This window comes from Myodes glareolus, chromosome 7 (assembly GCF_982192425.1).
Source record: "Myodes glareolus chromosome 7, mMyoGla1.1, whole genome shotgun sequence".
NCBI classification, from domain to species: Eukaryota; Metazoa; Chordata; class Mammalia; order Rodentia; family Cricetidae; genus Myodes; species Myodes glareolus.
In genome coordinates this window covers 94,909,575-94,926,507 of record NC_142032.1, presented here as the reverse complement: position 1 = coordinate 94,926,507, position 16,933 = coordinate 94,909,575, and the positions used below count along the sequence as shown (strand labels likewise).

The window sequence follows — 16,933 nt, the reverse complement described above, 5'->3', positions numbered from 1 at the left end:
GCGCTGTGTTTTCCTCCAGAGGAGCCACTGGTGCCAATCGTGTTGATCTGCCTCCACGTAAAGATTGACTTTGCCGCCAGGATCACAGCTATCACAGCTATAACCTAGGTCTCTGTCTGCAGCTCTTCCTCCAGTGGAAATGGTTCAGGTCAGAGGCACTCTGGTCTGGCCGGCATCGATTTGCTTTCCGCCAGCCTCCATGACAGCTTGGCTGGAGAAATCTATAAAAGTTATTCTCTTATTTACCAGCCCACTATAGACACTGGGATGCGCGGGTGAGACCCAGCATGACACGTGAATGCCTGGTCTGTAACTCAGCCCAGCTTTTCATGAGACACGGGCTAGAATCGGTGTGGTGGTAGAAACCAGATGAGGCTGTAGTACAGAGGGTAAGTCCGAAATGTACCTCTGCCACGGACATATGCACCTTGCTCATTATAATATTGAATGCTGAGGAAGCAAGGTGGGTTCACATTTAAGAGTTCAGTTATAACAAAATTACAAACTTTTGGGGGAGCTCAGTGCTCTTCCAGAGGACTTAGGTTTGATTAATAGCATCCATATGATGGTAACAGCCATCTGTAACTCCAGTTTCAGGGGACCTGACACCTCCTGTGACTCTATAAGCACCAGGCACACACACAGTACACAAATACACATAAAGGCAAAGCACCCATACATGTAAAATAAATCTTTTTGAAAAGTCACAAACTCAAATAAAAATAACCCACAAATATTATAAGAGAAAAATATGAACAATATCAAAAGTGTTAAGATTTAAATATAAGTGTAGATTTTATTGGTTGCGTACATCTAACTGTAGAAATAATACCTGAAATATTGCATAGACTTATTCTGATAAAAATAAAACCTCATTTTTAATAATATTTTTGAGAGAATAATGAAAAGTGTGAAATAAATGACTTTCATTTGTTTATGAGACGGGGTTTTACTATGTAGGCCTTGAACTTGCTGTGTAGACCACACTGGCCTTGAACTGGCTATGCAGACCAGGCTGGCCTTGAACTCACAGAGAACTGTCTGTCTCTGCCTCCCGAGAGTTGGCGTCCCTAGCACTGAATGTTTTGATGATAGATCATTTACCTTGTTTAACCCTAAGATTCCCCTGCTCAAGCTGCCCTTCGAACACAGGATAAGCACTCCCTCAGACAGCTGAGATATGTAATAGTCAACGTTGTCTGTGCCTCTTCTCTTCTACTTCCTGGAAGATTTAAGTTCTAAAAAGAACATGTTCTCGTCAGCCCCTTAGCTGCTTAACAAAGGCCTGAGCTTCTGTCTCCTCTTGTGTGAAGTCACCTTTTCCTCTCCTCAGTCAGAGTTCAGGGTACTAACCATTAAACCAGGGAGACCCCCCCTCTCTTAGATTCAGAGCTCTCAACCTCACCAAAGATGTATTTCACACAGAAGCTGTGAGATTTTGGACCAAGTTTTGTAGGCCCCTCTTCCTAGGCTCTCTTTCTGTAACAGGAGCTAGTGTGCCACCCGCTCTCCAGGGTTATGCTAAGGGATACATGGCATAAACAGGTGAAGCACCTGCCATGGTGTCATGTACACAGTAGGTGGTACTTAATGTCAGCTACACCAAAAGGCTATTTAGGGGCGACCACAAGGGTGATGGTTGACTGCTGAAATAGGAAACCAAATTGGGCATATTTATTTCATTTTCATGCCGTAGAACAGGGCATAAATCCTTATTTAACTAGCACCATCAGAATCTCGAATTAACTAGCCATCAGAAGCACAGTCGTGAATTTTCTTATTGCTTATTCTTTCTGGAACATTTACAAGGGTTTATGCTTTGGAATGCATTTTATTGTGCATCTGAAGTATGTTGTTTTATGAGACCCTCGAGACCTTACCCATGCAGTGGCTGAAGGAAAACACAGCTTCTGATGGGATTGCTCCTTCCAGTGACCACCCCCACCCCACCCCACCCCTGCCCCAAAGAATAAAATCCCAACGTCTGGAATTCAGGAACTCCTTTGACCTATTTTCAGCTCCCCTTCCTTTTCTTCCAATATGGCCATGCAAAAAACCTCTGGGACAGCAAGTCATCAAGCTTGCTGGCAGCACCTTTGCCCACTAAGTCATCTTGCTGGCCCTGTCCTTCGGTGGTGCTCGTGAAGAAACATTAGTGTCTTCATTTAACGATGATGCCAAACAAGAACTATGTGTCTCGTGTTACTCTAGGAGCTGGAGATGCAGCCGAGAAGGGGACAGGTACGGCCCTATCCTAATAGCACCCTCGTTCTCGTGGAGAGTATGGACAATAAATAGGCAAAGGGTCACACAGTGAAGTGCCAAGCAGTGACATCGTAATGTAAAGTAAACAGTGTCCTGGGACCCAGTGTCTGCGTGTGTGTTTCAGTAAGGTGGCTGGGAAAGACAGTCCCGCCATGAGCATGTCCAGTACAGAAGACCTGTGTCACAGGAATGGGGGAGGAGGAGGGCGAGTGGAGATGTATTTTAAGGGGCTGAAGAGGGAGAACTACAGGCTGGAAGACAGCCTGTGCTCAGTGAGACCCTATCCCGGATAAATAAAGAGCACACACCTATAATCCTAACACCTGGGAGGCTGAGTCAGGAAGAGCACTGTGAGCTCAAGGCCAGCCTGGGTTACAGAGTAAAACACTGAAAAGCAAGCAGGCAAACGATCAAAAACAAAAACACATAAACAAAACCAAAAACAACCAAACAATATAAAACAAGCAAGGCAGGTTGTGTGGGATCTCGAAGGCCACGGTAAGGAAAGCAGGCTTACAGTGTGCAGAGGTCCTGAATGCGCAGACGGTGTGACAGAAGTTCTGTCTCTGAGCCATCTTTTGGCTGATGTATGAGAACAGACTGAGGGCAGGAAGGGGAAGGAGAACACTCAGCGCCTGTGAGGACAGACAGGGGAAAGGAGGGTGGTTTGGAACCCAGCCAGCAGTGACACTGGAGGGGGGACACTAACTGGGCGCAGGAGCCTACCTGCAGGCAGGGCTGACAGGATTTACGGGTGGAGGAGTGAGGCGTGCGGCAGGGGAGATGCCAGGAAAGCTCCAGCTTTGGACAGGAGCCACTGTATGAGGAGCAGGGCCGTTTCCTGAGGGGAGGAAAGGCAGGTGTGGTTGGGGAGGAGGAGGAGGAAACAGGGAGTCTGGTATCCATCCAGTGTTGATCCTCAGGACCCCAGCTAGCTCTCTGTGCTCTCCGGGGGACACAGTGCACTTTGAGGGTTTACTAGATGGCTCAGAGGTGTAAGGAAAACATTCTCGGATCTCTCTGTATTCATTTCTCCGTATTAAATAAGAAACAAGCCTCCATTGGTTATGTATGTGGTGTAAGACCGGCCCCCAGTCAATCCACCTGTCCAAGCGTCACGAGACAGTGGCAGGGATGACAGTTCAGGTCTCAGCAAAGAGCACTGTGGGCCTCCCACAACCCTGGCTATGTAGACGGACTGATAAACTCACTTCTTGCCATGTACTCTGAGGAATTACGGTTTGACTGTGCCTGGCCAAATCGATTTAATTGATTATAATATCTAGTTTCAAACCAAGCGATTAACTGCCATAAAATCACGGGAAGCAGCTGTGGCTGCCTCCTCCAAGGCCATCTGCACTGAAGGTTGGCAAATGGCACAAGCACTCAGACAAGACAGGAACCTGCCAGGGAAGACACGTCTTCTACCGCTACCGCTAGCTCTTGGTCAAGCCGTATCACAAGACAAACAGCCATGAACCAATCATATCTGACAGGCATTCACATAAAGCATTAGCAACAAGAGTCTGTTTTAGAAATGGATTTACACCCATGTAATCAACGGTGAACCTCGCCAAGTTGGAAAGAGTCTACCTAAAGAGGAAAGCCAGTTCAAATTATGTGTATTTAATCTCTGCCTTGTTCTATCTTTTGCCATTTATTGTTTATATTAGCTAGTAGTAACAGAAAACAGTTATAAATTCCTATGTATATTAAGGAGACAGAAAAATACGCATTTAAACCATAGAAAGAGAGGGGTGGGGAGAGTGAGAGAGACAGACAGACAGACAGACAGACCTATAGCTAAATAGGGCAATTAGGGGGTTGTCACCATATGGTGGTATTTATTTATCTATTTATTTATTGTGGAGCATGATTTGCTCATTCTGTACATGTAAACACCTGTGTCCATATATGGGGAGGTCTGAGAGGGACACCTGTGTCCACACACGAGGAGGTCCAAGAGGGACATCAGCTGTCGTCCTTAGCACTATCGCCTTGTTTTTTGAGGCAGGGTCTCTCGCTGAACCTGAAGCTCACTGTTTCAGCCAGCCTGGCTGTCCAATGAGCTCCTGGGCTCTGCTCGGCTCTGTTTTCCAACACTGGGCCGACGCCATATGTAGCCATGCCCAGTTTCTACAGTGTGCTAGAGATTTGAACTCACGTCCTCTCACCTACTGAGCCATCTGCCCAGTCTCTCCGGTGGTATTTAAAACAGAGGTCAACTAAGAAAGCACGAAGATAGAGGAAGGAGACAGGACTGAGCCCTGGACCCCTGACACTAGGTACTAGGAAGCTGGGGAAGAACCAGTACTGAAAACGGAAAGGGAGCTGCCATCCAGGTAAAGGGATCAGAAGTCTGCAGCCCACAGAAACAGCATGCTTGCAGTGGGAGGGGCAGTCTGCAGTATCAGAGCAAGCCTGCATGCGCAGTGAGAGGTAGCAACGTGGCAGTCACTAGGAATCCTGAGAAAGCTTCCCCAGTGGTGAGGTTGGGGGAAGAAACCAGACTGAGGGGAAGATGGAAGGCAAGGAAGATGGTACAGTCCTTTCAAAAAGTTCTGTTCCTTGGGACAAAGAGGAAAGGAGAAGCAAGAAGTCAGTGGAGAGTGGGATGTTTCCTGAGAGGACGTTATAGGAGGCCAGCAATGACCTCACGGAGAAAAAGGACTCAGGGGAGACAGTGGCGCACAACAGCAGAACCACACAGGTAAGGAACAGAGGGTGTAGGCTGGCCTGGAAGAGCAGACCTCAGACACAACAGGAGGGAAGCTGGGGCACGTGTGTAGGGCATGACAGGAGGGTTCGACAGGGAGATGGAATCTTCCTGCATGCACCAATGTCTGTGGACACCTGTCCCAGTTAGTCTCAACTGTCAGCTTGACAGAGTGTGGCATCACCTAGAGATGCACCTTTCAATATATCTGATGAGATGTTTAGCCAAAAGGGAAGGCCTATTTTAACTGTGGGTGGCACCATCCTCTGCACTGGTCCCAGAATAAACAGAAGAAAGTGAGCCGAGTATCCCTGTTTATCCCTTCCTGCTCCCAGCTATAGATACCATGTGACCTGCTGCCTTATGGCCCTGCCGCCACAATGGACCGCGGCCCCAAACTGGGAGCCACAATAAGCTCTTCCTTTAAAATCTGCTTTTGTTAAGTGTTTTGTCATAGCAGCAGAAAACATAAACAATGCAACACCTGTGCCTGGAAATTCAACCTGGTCCGGGTCACTGTTTCCTCTCCGAGGCTCTGGCTTTGCTCTTTTAGTAAGTGGCATCTCTACCCCCTGCTATTAATGCTCCAGACCACAGCTGTCCCCCACTCTCGACCCCATCACTCAGCTGCATCCTCCTCCACTGCCTCTCAGCCATCCCTGGTCCCCATCTCCACAGCTCCTACATCCCTTAGCTCATCATCATCTCTTATTCGGATTATTACAAGAAATTTCCCCCTACTTCTCCTTTTCAATATACCCCTAAATTCATCTTTATCCTTTTAATTTATTACATATCTGTGTGTGCCTCTCTGTGTGTGTTGTGTGTGCGCGCACACAGATGTGCAAGTGCATTCAGAGGCCTGAAGAGGGCTGTGATAACCTGGAGCTGGAATTACAGGCGATTGTGAGCTGCCCAATGTGAGTACCAGGAACTGAACTCCTGTCTCCTGGAGGAGCAGCAAATATTCGTACCAGCTAGGCCACCTCTGTCTCTAACGGATCCCTCTCTGTCTCACTCCCTTTGACTCCATATTGAGCATTGAGTCTTATCGGCACCTGAGTTTCAAGTGTCCTCAAGAGCTTTTTTTTTTTCTGCTTCTACAAATCTCATCTTGTCCAGTGACCACATTCATTCAGCCATTTGACCAACCCTCTGGCTTTTGCTCAGCACCCACTGCATTGGAGCAGGGCTGCTCTGGAAGGGGTAAGGGACACACGAGGAGGATCAGAGAGCTTCCCCCAGCACTTTCTCTTGATGGATCCTGATTCACTCTCTTAACAAATGCCGCCCCTCCTCCTGATGTGCCTCTGACCTGCCATGTTCTCCCTCCTTCAATACCTTAGCCGACAACAGCACCTCTTATGTGATATACTGAAACTCCCCAGCCAGCCTTTCTGCCAATAGTCCCACCTCTTCCAATGCAGGCAGAAAGATTTTTCTCAAATACACATATCACTCGGACATGTCTTGGTTAAATCTCAGTTCACACAAACCTAGACATATCTGGGAAGAGGGAACTTCAGCTGGAAAAATGCCTCTATCGGATTGGCTGGTGAGTCTGGCATCTTCTTGATTAGTGATTGATATGGAAGAGCCCAACCCACTATGGATGGTGCCATCCCTGTGTAGGTGACCCAAGGGCATATGAAAAAGCAAACTGAGGGTAGGAGAGATGACTCAGACATTAAAGGTTAGCTCAATAACCAAAGAAAGAAAAACACCAAGAAAGCAAACTTAAGAGCAAGCCAGTATGCTGTATTCCTCTGTGGTCTCTTCAGTTCCTGCCTCGGGTTCTTGCCCTGACTTCTCTTCAATGATGCGCCAATGTGATTGGGACACATAAGCAAAAATAAGCCCTTTCCTCCCCAGGTTGCTTTTGATGATGGTTTATCACAGCACTAGAAAACCCTAGCTAAGACCAACACCATGGTGTCGAAAGGAGAAAATGAAGTTCCTCAGCAGTGTATTTCAGGTCTTCTGTGATTGGCTATGCCTCCCCTGAGCCTAATTACCCTACCTGGATCTCCAGGTTCCTAACGCTGATATGCAGGCCTAGCTCTGTGCACAGCCCCTCATTTGTGATTTTCCAGACTGTGCCACTGTCTGAATGCTCCCCCCACCCCGCCATCAACAGTGCCTCCCTCCAGACTGGGCTTAGGCATCCTCTTTGGGGAATACATCTCTGTCTGACCCTGCACTGGAAAGACTGTGTGCCACTCACAAGACGGCTTCTTATTTATCCAGAGTTCCTTTCTACCCACTACAGCGTGGACACTTTACTTCTGTGTACAGTATGAAGGGATGATCCAGGGCTCAGCCCTGTTCAGGAGGATACTCAGACTGGAGAGTCAGAAACATAGGCTCTTGATTCAGACTTGGATTTAGTCTTGCCTCTGACATTCATTTGCTGGTTGAACTTAGCAGGGGAAAGCATGGTTTCTATGTCCTCTACTCATCTATAAAACGACATAACATAGACTTAGAGAGATTGAATGCATAAATATATACAGAGCACTTAACATACTACGGAACACATCGTAAGTCTTTGATAAATGTCAGCAGTTTACTAAATCCTGTTCTTGTTATTGTTGAGACAAAGTCTGTCTATATAGATCTCACTGGCCTCAAACTTTTTAATCTTCCTGCCTCAGCCTCCTGAATTCTGGGGTTAAAATCATGTACCACCATGTCTAGCTTATCAAGCACATTTCTTTTTTTAAAGGTTTATTTATTATTCATCCATTCATTTATTGTGTATGGGTATTTTGACTACATGTGTGTCTGTGAAATATGTACATGCCTGGTGGCCTTAGATGCGCTGGGACTAGGGTTATAGACAGTCACGAGCCACTGTGTGGGTGTTGGAATCAAATCCAGGTCCTCTGGAAGATCAGACAGTGCTCATAACTACTGAGCCACCTCTCTAGCCCCTCAAGATCCATCCCAGGGCCTCACATATGCTCAGCAAAAGACTCTACTACAAGCTACAGCTTCAACCCAGGATCTGTAGTTTGTAAAATAGAATTGCTTTCTTATTTATTTATTTGTGTTTATTTCTATGTGTACATGTTCATGTGTGTATATGTATGTTATTGTATGGAGCATATGGGTGTATGTATGTATCTTTGTCAATTGCTCTATACCTTATTTTTTGAGAATGGATTTCCCACTGAGACCGGGAGCTTACTAATTAAGCTAGCCTGGCTGATTGTGAGCTCCAATGAGCCTCCTGATTCTGCTTCCCCAGAACAGAGATTACGCGCACATAATCTAAACACTCCTAGTTTTTTTATATGGGTGCAGGGGATGCAAACACAGATCCTCATTCTTGCACACTTTACTAAATCATGTCTCCAGTCCCAGAATTGCTTTTCTTTTCTGACATCTTGCTAAAATTGATCACAGATGGTCTAAAGGTTACTTGAAGAACAGGCTGTCCCCAGTGCCAAATTCATAAATTCACAAATTCATTACAATGCTGAAAGTACAAATGACAACAAGAAAGTTTTTCTACTTGACGAAAAGTGAATCTTTTCTTTGTTGTAACTTGTGACTTTAAAATTTATTTTTTAAAAATTTTTAATTATTTTATGCGTGTGCATGCACATGCCACAGCATGTGTGGAAAACAGAGGACAGCCTGTGGGAGCTGGTGCTATCCTCCCACCGTGTGGAACCTGGGGACGGAACTCAGATCATCATTTCCAGTGGCAAATACCTCTACCCTCTGTGGTAGTTTGACTAGGAATGGCCCTACTAGACTCATGGGTTTGAGTGCTTGGCCATAGGAAGTGACACTATTAGAAGGTGTGGCCTTGTTGGAGGAAGTGTGTCACTGTGGAGGAGGGCTTTGAGGTCTCATATGTTCAAGCCACACCCAATGTAAGACCCACTTTGCTTCTTGTTGCCTTCAGATCAAGATGTAGAACTCTCGGCTCCTTCTCCAGCACCATGTCAGTCTGTATGCTGCCATGAAGGTAATGGACCAAACCTATGAAACTGCAAGCCAGCCCCAATTAAATGTTTTTCTTTATAAGAGTTGCCATGGCCATGATGTCTCGTCACAGCAACTGAAACCCTAACTAAAACGTAGATTGGTACCAGGAACTGGGGTATTGCTGTGATAAACCTGACCATGTTTTTGTTTGGAGGAATGTGGACTTTGGTACTTTGGGTTAAGAAAGCAGTAGAATGCTTTAAGATCTGCTTAATGGGTCATGTTAGGTAAGAGAATGTAAGACAGTAGTCCGGAGGGTGATTCGAACTGTAGGGGACTGGCTTACGAGGTTTCAGAGGAGAATTTTGGTATGTTGCTAGAGATCATTCTTGTGGTATTTTAGTGAAGAATGTGACCACTTTTTGATCTTGTCCAAAAAGTCTGCCTAGAACTAAGATGAAGAGTTTTGGATTAATCCTATTGGCAGAGTAAATCTCAAAACAACCTATTATTGACTCTATAATAAGGTCATTAGATGGTCACTCTTATGTAGATCCATAATGAAAAGGAAAAAGCTGGGAAAGTAAAAATACAAAATGTACACTTTGAAAAGAACAAGGACACCAGAAACTGGAATGAAACTAAGTAATGTGTTCAAAGAGATAAACAGATTAAGGAATGGAATAAAGGGAGTGGTGATCTCAGGGCAAGACCCCACCCAGCTAAGCTTACAATTTGTGTAAAGGAATTAAAGAATAGCTTAGGTCCAGGGGTGGTGATACATGCTTTTAATCCCAGTACTTAGAAGGCAGGGATTAGTGAATCCCTGAGTTTGAGGCCAGCCTGGTCTACAGATCCAGTTTCAGGACATCCAAGCTTAGGCAGTGAGGGAAACTATTGAAGACAGAAAGTTGGTGATGATGTAATTGAACAAGGGGGCCATGTTCGGTCCCCAGCAAGCAACAGAAGTTGGCAGCTTCAGCCACATGGTTCTGGCTTTAGAGTCAAGGTTAGAAGAAAAGTGTAATGAAACCTTCTTCTGTGACTAAAGAAAGCTGCCGAGACCAGGCATGTGTCAGGGGCATCCCTGAATAGAGGCCCAGAGTGGCCATTGTATGAAGCTGAAGCCTGGCTTGCCCTGAAGACACCAAGATGTTAGATGCCAGAGTGTGGGAGACCTGTCAAGGAAAGTTGCTAACAGAGAGTGGAACCAGCCCAAGAGAAAGAAAGGTGTTGCAGTCAGCAAAGCTGGGCAGAGTTGGAGATCTGAAGAATGCTTTGGCATTGGCCATGGAGATGCAGAGTTTGGAGTTTGCCCAACTTGTTTTCTGTCTTGCTTTGGTCCAGTATCTCCTCATTATCTTCCCTTTCCTCCATTTTGGAACAGTAATATACATCCTGTGCCATTTTATGTTGGAAGCATGTGATCTGTTTTTTATTTTTATTTTATATGGGATTACAATTAAGAGATCGCATGAATCTCAGAAGAGACTTTGAACTTTGGGCTTTAAACATTGTTGAGACTCTGATAGACTATGGGGACTTTTCAAGTTGCTATGGCTACAAGCCTATGGGGGCCCAGGAGTGGAATGTGGTGTTTTGAATAGGAGTAGCCCCCCAAAACTCATGTGTTTAAAGCTTGGCCATTGGAAGTGGCACCATTAGAAAGTGTGACCTTGTTGGAGGAAGTGTGCCAACGTGGAGGAGGTCTCATATGCTCAAACTACACCCAGTGTAAGACCTACTTCACTTCCTGTTGCTTGTGGATCAAGATACAGAACTCTCAACTCCTTCTCCAGCACCATGCTTGCCTGCACGCTGCCATGAAGATGATGGACTAAACCTGAACTGTAAGCTGCCACCTCATTAAATGTTTCCCTTTCGAAGAGTTGCTGTGCTCATGGAGTCTCTTCACAGCAGCAGAAACCCTACGATACCCATGGGGCCATCTTGTCAGCTCTAAGGTCTATTTTATTTTTTATTTACTGTTTTGTTTTGAGATTGGGTTTCAGTATGTAGCTCTGGATATTCTAGAACTAGATGTGTAGACCAGGTTGGCCTCAACTCACAGAGAACAGCCTGCCGCTGCCTCCTGAGTACTGGGATTAAAGCTGTGCACCACCATGCCTGACTAATTTTTTAAATGATATGGGGAAGGGCTGGAAAGATGGCTCAGCGGTTAAGAGCATTGCCTGCTCTTCCAAAGGTCCCGAGTTCAATTCCCAGCAACCACATGGTGGCTCACAACCATCAGAAATGAGATCTGATGCCCTCTTCTGCCCTGCAGGCAGACACACAGACAGAATATTGTATACATAATAAATAAATAAATATTAAAAATGATATGGGGAAGACAATTTAATGTAACTAAACAAAACCTATAAATGTTCTTAGAAGAAGAGATACAATTAATTTAAGACAATGTATTTGTGTGTTCTTACTGATCAAAAAAGTTAGTAATTTTATTATTATTTTTGCTTATTGTGTTTGTAAACATTAAAAGGACCAATGATAAATAGTCCACGAAAGTGAGGATGTGGGTACTGAATATTCTCATGTAGTGCTAGAAGCAGTGTGTCTTGAAGGGAATTTGGAAGGGTGAGCTGGCAGTATCTGCCAATGTTGACATATGCAGTTACACTCCCAAAACTCTAGGCTTTGAGAATATTGGTGTTTGCACAAAGAAGGCTTGCTATCCACAGTAGCTCTCATTGTAAAAGGAAAATTAGGAATCATGTCAACATTGACCCATGGACCAGGCTAACAGATACTGTTATCTTAGATAAGGACTGGGACCGGAGAGTGTGTGAGCTCCTGGGCTGAGACTGGGAACCATGGGTAGGAAAACCCACTGACTTCTGTCCTAGGATGAACAGGGCCTCTGCTATTGCCCTGAGGTCATTCCCTCAGCTCCCAGCCCTCACCATCCTGTGCTTCCTTCTAATACCTGTAGGGGCTTTTGTTTTACTTCTTATACTTTTGCCTGGAATGCTTTTCTTCCAAGCATCCCCAAGTTTCCTTTCTCTTTCCTTTGTGTGTCCACACCACTGGGCTTTGCACTGGGGCCTTCCCTGACCACATCTACACACTGGGGAACACAATCCCTCCCTGCTCCTCACCATGTCTGGGGTCTTTCTGTTTCCCTTCCCAAGTGACCTGTTCTCCATATCCCTGCCATTGTTTGGCCATAATCTGTGTCCTTGCTTATGGGGTAGCCCACCTGCTTCTTTCTCCAAAAATTGTAAGCTTTAAGGGCTGAGGCTTTTGCTAGTCTGTCTCCTTCAGAGGAGTCTCAGCATCCACAGTGGTACCTAGTACACAGTAGGAGTTTAATAAATAGCTATCAATGAATAAAAGAACGGTTCATTTTTATGAATGCATAAAAACGTAGAGCCAATTTTAGCAGTGCTGGGAAGCAGGGCTGGGAGAAGTGGGATGAATGCTCCCTGCTATACATTGCTGTACCATCTGAGGTACACAAGCATGGTGGCTTCCATTCCCCTGTCAGGCCGTCCGAGACACCTTGCTGGGCTCTGCTATGGTCTGGGTATTGTTTAAAGAACACATGTGTTGAAATGTAATATTAATTAAGTATTAAGGTTAAAAAAAAGCTAAGCTAAGATCTTTAGAGGTGGGCTTTGGGAAGAATGATTAGAATTATATAAATTCAGGAGAATGGGGCCCATGCGATTGAGCACTGCTAGCTTAGCAGGAATGGGGAGAATAATGTCAGCTACTCGGGAAGCTGAGGCCGGAGCATCAGTTACATTCATAAGTTCAAGGAGCCAGGACTACACAAGACACAAGCAAAACAAAACAAGAAAAAAAAAGAGAAAAATCAAGAACTATATGTGTGCCCGATCTCCTGCCATCTGAGGCCTGGGCTCCTGAAACTATGGCTGGAAGAAAGCCATCATTAGATGTGGCATTTCACATCTGATATGCAGAATCATAAGCCAGAATCAACCCTTTTCTTTGTAAATATAACCAACCTCCAGTGTTTCATTATAGTAACAAGAACGATAATAAACAGAAGCTGAAAATATTTTCTAAAAAGAACCAAGGACATTTCTAGGCTTGTCCCCATTGCAAGTGCCAACGAGAGTTCAGAAATATCAATAAGCCTGGCAACTTTTAGGAGTTCTCTCCTTCTACCACGTGGATCCCAGAGATCAGACTCAGATCTTTGGTCTTCACTACAAGTGCCTTCACCTGCTGAGCTGTCTCACAGTCTCCCAAATCCTTTCTAATTAGTATACCTGATCCCTTCACTTCTGTGCTGTGTTTCTGCCACGGGAAAGTCTTCAACACTGTTGCCTGACTTGATCCCATGTCAGGTACAGGATTCATTTTCAGTGTTAGAAGAAGCTTTTGAGGAAACACACTTCCTCTTTAAGAAACAAACCCGTGCTAGGTGGTAGTGGTTCATACCTTTAATCCCAGCACTCAGGAGATAGAGGCAGATGGATCTCTGAGTTCAAGGCCAGCCTGGTCTACAGAACGAGATCCAGGACAATCAGGGCTACACAGAGAAGCCCTGTCTCAAAAAACTGAAAAAAGAAAGAAAGGAAGGAAGGAAGGAAGGAAGGAAGGAAGGAAGGAAGGAAGGAAGGAAGGAAAAAAGAAACCAAACCAAATTTAGCTGATAGGCATGGCATGCCAGGGACACATTTGTATACCATAACAACTGAACTCTATTTGGTTTCCCCATAGGCTTGTGGCCCAGAGGCCTGATCCTCTTCTTGGGCCTTTGCTCCCCTAAAGCACACCCAGTCATAGTACTGCAAACAAGATCCCTGAGGTACCACAGGCCTTGACTCTAGTCTTCCTGAATTCTCAACTGTCCACAGTCTTCCTGACGAAGCCACAGTCCTTACTTACCCCAATAGGCCTGGAAAGGGGGGGGGGGCTGCTACTCAGCTCCCAGAGACCAGAAAGAGGACCTGCCTGGCTGCTTGCCCAAGAGTTCATTCCACTCACCCTGGAAAGCAGGGCCACAGCAGCCAGCTCTTGTCACTAATTTGGTATGGAGACTGGAACTCTGAAGAGTCCAAGTGAGAAACCAGCCAGCTGGGTTTATTGCCCTCTTTTCTTTTTAAGAAAATCAGCTGGAATAAGAGTCACAACGATCTGGGAACTGGCCCCTTGGGGGCAGTTACATTCTGTGTTCTCTAAGCTTTGGCAAAGCAGCAGATTGGAGCCGTGGCTCTGGCTGAGAGCTCTCCAGAATGAAGCAATTCAGCCATATGCATGCAGAAACACCAGCATCCTACCCTTTACCCATGCGCCATCCCTCAGGCCCAAGCATCTCCTGGCCCTTCAGAACAGACGTCTGCTTCTCAGGGGATCTTCTTACTGAACTTCATCTCACACAGGGAGTGAAAATGAGCTTTGGAATTAGACTACAAATCCAATCTTTAAAAAGAAAAGCTATTATCATTTAAGGGCATGCACAGGGTATATGTGGGGTATATATGTGCATGTGTGCTTGCACATGCGTGTGCATACATGTTGGTGCTCAGAAGACAAACTACAGTGTTGTTCCTCAGATAATATCCAGACTTTTCTTTCAAGACAGGGTCTCTCAGTAGGGCCTGGGGCTCCCCGATTAGGCCAGGCTGCCCGGCCAGCAAGCTCCAGTGATTTTCTGCTCTGCCTCTCCAGCACTGAGAATACAAGAAGGAACCATCAAGCCTGGCTTTTTATGCGAGTTCCGGGGATCAAATCCAAGTCCTAAGCTTGCATGGCAACTGTTTACTGGCCCGAGGTATTTCCCACCAATGAGATTTTCAGCAAGAGAGCATAGACCTTAGCTTTCAATCTGTTGCCTGTAGGAGATGCTGATTCCTGCCCGGTAAGACTATCACTCGATCAAAGGAGCTGGGGCAAGGTTGTGTTCCTAGCAGATAAGAACCAAGTCAACCATACTTATAAAGGGAGCCCCCAGCTTCCCTCTGCAAGGCCTCTCAGGCAGTCTCTCTCATAACTATACAGAACAAATCTCACATCTGACCACCCTGGAGTCTGTTGCTGGATTTGGAAACTGGTATTTGTTCTGAAACACGCAAACACAGACCAACAACACACCATGCATGGAACTGAGACTGCTTGGAGCCCCAGCCCGAAGCCCGGGTGTCTGCAAGGCACCTGCTTGACTTCTGGTTTTGCCTTTGCACAAAACTGTGGACAGAAATGAGCTCACTTGTTATCACCAGGGGCCAATCCAAAGAGCAGTAACTACAGAGACCGCAACAAGAGAGTGGTGTAGAGGCGCACACTAGCCGGGCAGTGCTGCCAAACCTGCATTTGCTTTTCCGTCCTTTGATTCCACAGACACTGCCTACCACAGGCCAGCAAACATGCCAAGTATGAGGGAAAGACGGGTAAGTCCTATCTTAGCTCCTGGGGAGCTCCAGGGCTGGTGAAAACACAGCAGCTAGCAAAAAAGATGAGAAAAAGCATCCCTGGTGTCTCTGGAGTGAGCCCAGGGAAGGAAGGCTGACCCAGTCTCTCACTGGCTCCCGTGCTCACAGGCCTAGCACTCCCGACAGGCCTGTCAGTCATCCCCTTGGGCCACTCACCACACTGGTTTTCCTCTTGACTCTGCCCCACTCCACAGGTCTCCTCCCGCTGTTCGGACGCTCGGAGGGACTTTTTAGCCATATTGAGGTCCGTGCCCGAGAGCTGCAGGTGAAACTGTTCCCTGTGGGCAGCCTTCTTGAGCGTGCGGATGGCTTTCCGTAGTCGCTTCTCCGTCTGCTTTACCAGGCAGCTCAGATTGCAGGAAGCTGTGGAAACGGGGAGTGGGGGGGAGCGGCATGGGGACAGGTCCTCAGGCTGCAGTGAGGATGTCCAGGCTAGACCCACTGACATCCCAAGTCCCCTGGAGCTGGGAACCTAGCAAGCTGGGCAGCATTCAATTCAAAGACAAAATTCTGAGAGTCAAATGGTAGCTTTGGGTTTTATGAAGTGGAGGGGGGAAAACCTCTCCATCAGGTTCTAAACCAAGTTAGTGTAATTTGTGAGGGTGGAGTCAACAGGAGATACTTGAGGGTTTAGTTTCTGCCCCCCAGGAACGATGGAATGGAAGGCAAAGAGAGAAGAAATGAGTCCCGAGAAGCCTGGCACGGCAGATGGCTTTCAGACCAACCTGTCACCTCCTTTTTGTAAGTTTCTCGTTCAAACTCAACTGTGATAAACATTTCCTTAGGGGCACTCGGTCGGCCACGGGCTCCTGGGACTTGCTTGCCAGAGCTGCATGTAAGGTTTGCGTACTGGAAGCTCTCTTTCACTGAGCTGTGCCTCTCTGTATGAAGAAACAAAACGATCGGAAGCCAAGTCCTGGCAGACCACTGAGCTGAGCATTCGCTGGGGCTCAGTAAACATTTCATTACAACCCTCTGGGGACCGCGTGATTCACTCCACATGCTGAGCCATTGCCAGCCCCTAGTCTGGAACCCTGAGACATTTTCATTACTATGTAATGTTACAGTCTAGTTCTGGAACAGTCTTTCCATGGGTACAGGCTGGGTGTCTCCCACTGGCCAGCCACATATGCGGAGAACAAGAACCAGGGGGCAGCAATTGTTCTGTCTTTTTGATGATGGTTGGTGAAGGTAATGGATGTTCTCAAAGCTGGTTTGGGATGGCCTGATGCTGAAGCTTCAGACAGGAAATGAAATGAAACCCATCCCTCCTTCCTGTCCAGCTGACCTTGGTACAACTCCAAAGGGAGAGACAGAACAGACATCAATGGTGATGTCTCATTTTAAACAAAGTAAATGGCACAAAGATTCAACAGAACCAAACAGTATCCATGTAGGGTGACGGTGGAAGGCTTGCTCTAAGACAGGCTTTGCAGCCGGGTGGTGGTGGCCTATGCCCTTAATATCAGCACTTGAGAGGCAGACGGATCTCTAGAGTTTGAGGCCAGCCTTGTCTACAGAGTGAGTTCTAGGACATTCAGGGCTACACAGAAAAACCCCGCCTACAGAAAAAGGAGATGGACTTTGC

At 46.3% G+C, this 16,933-nt stretch overlaps 1 protein-coding gene across 2 annotated transcripts in view; it reads right to left on the bottom strand.

Annotated features, from left to right (window-relative positions):
• The window catches only part of Scube2 (signal peptide, CUB domain and EGF like domain containing 2), a 71,991-nt gene that overhangs the window by 15,098 nt on the left and 39,960 nt on the right, over positions 1-16,933 (bottom strand). For both annotated transcript variants that reach the window (XM_085692880.2, XM_085692881.2), the window contains 2 exons: positions 16,071-16,226; positions 15,502-15,708 (listed from right to left, as the gene is read on the bottom strand). In XM_085692880.2, the coding sequence (XP_085549006.2) occupies positions 15,502-15,708; positions 16,071-16,226 (363 nt within the window). The remainder of the gene's footprint in view (positions 1-15,501; positions 15,709-16,070; positions 16,227-16,933) is intronic.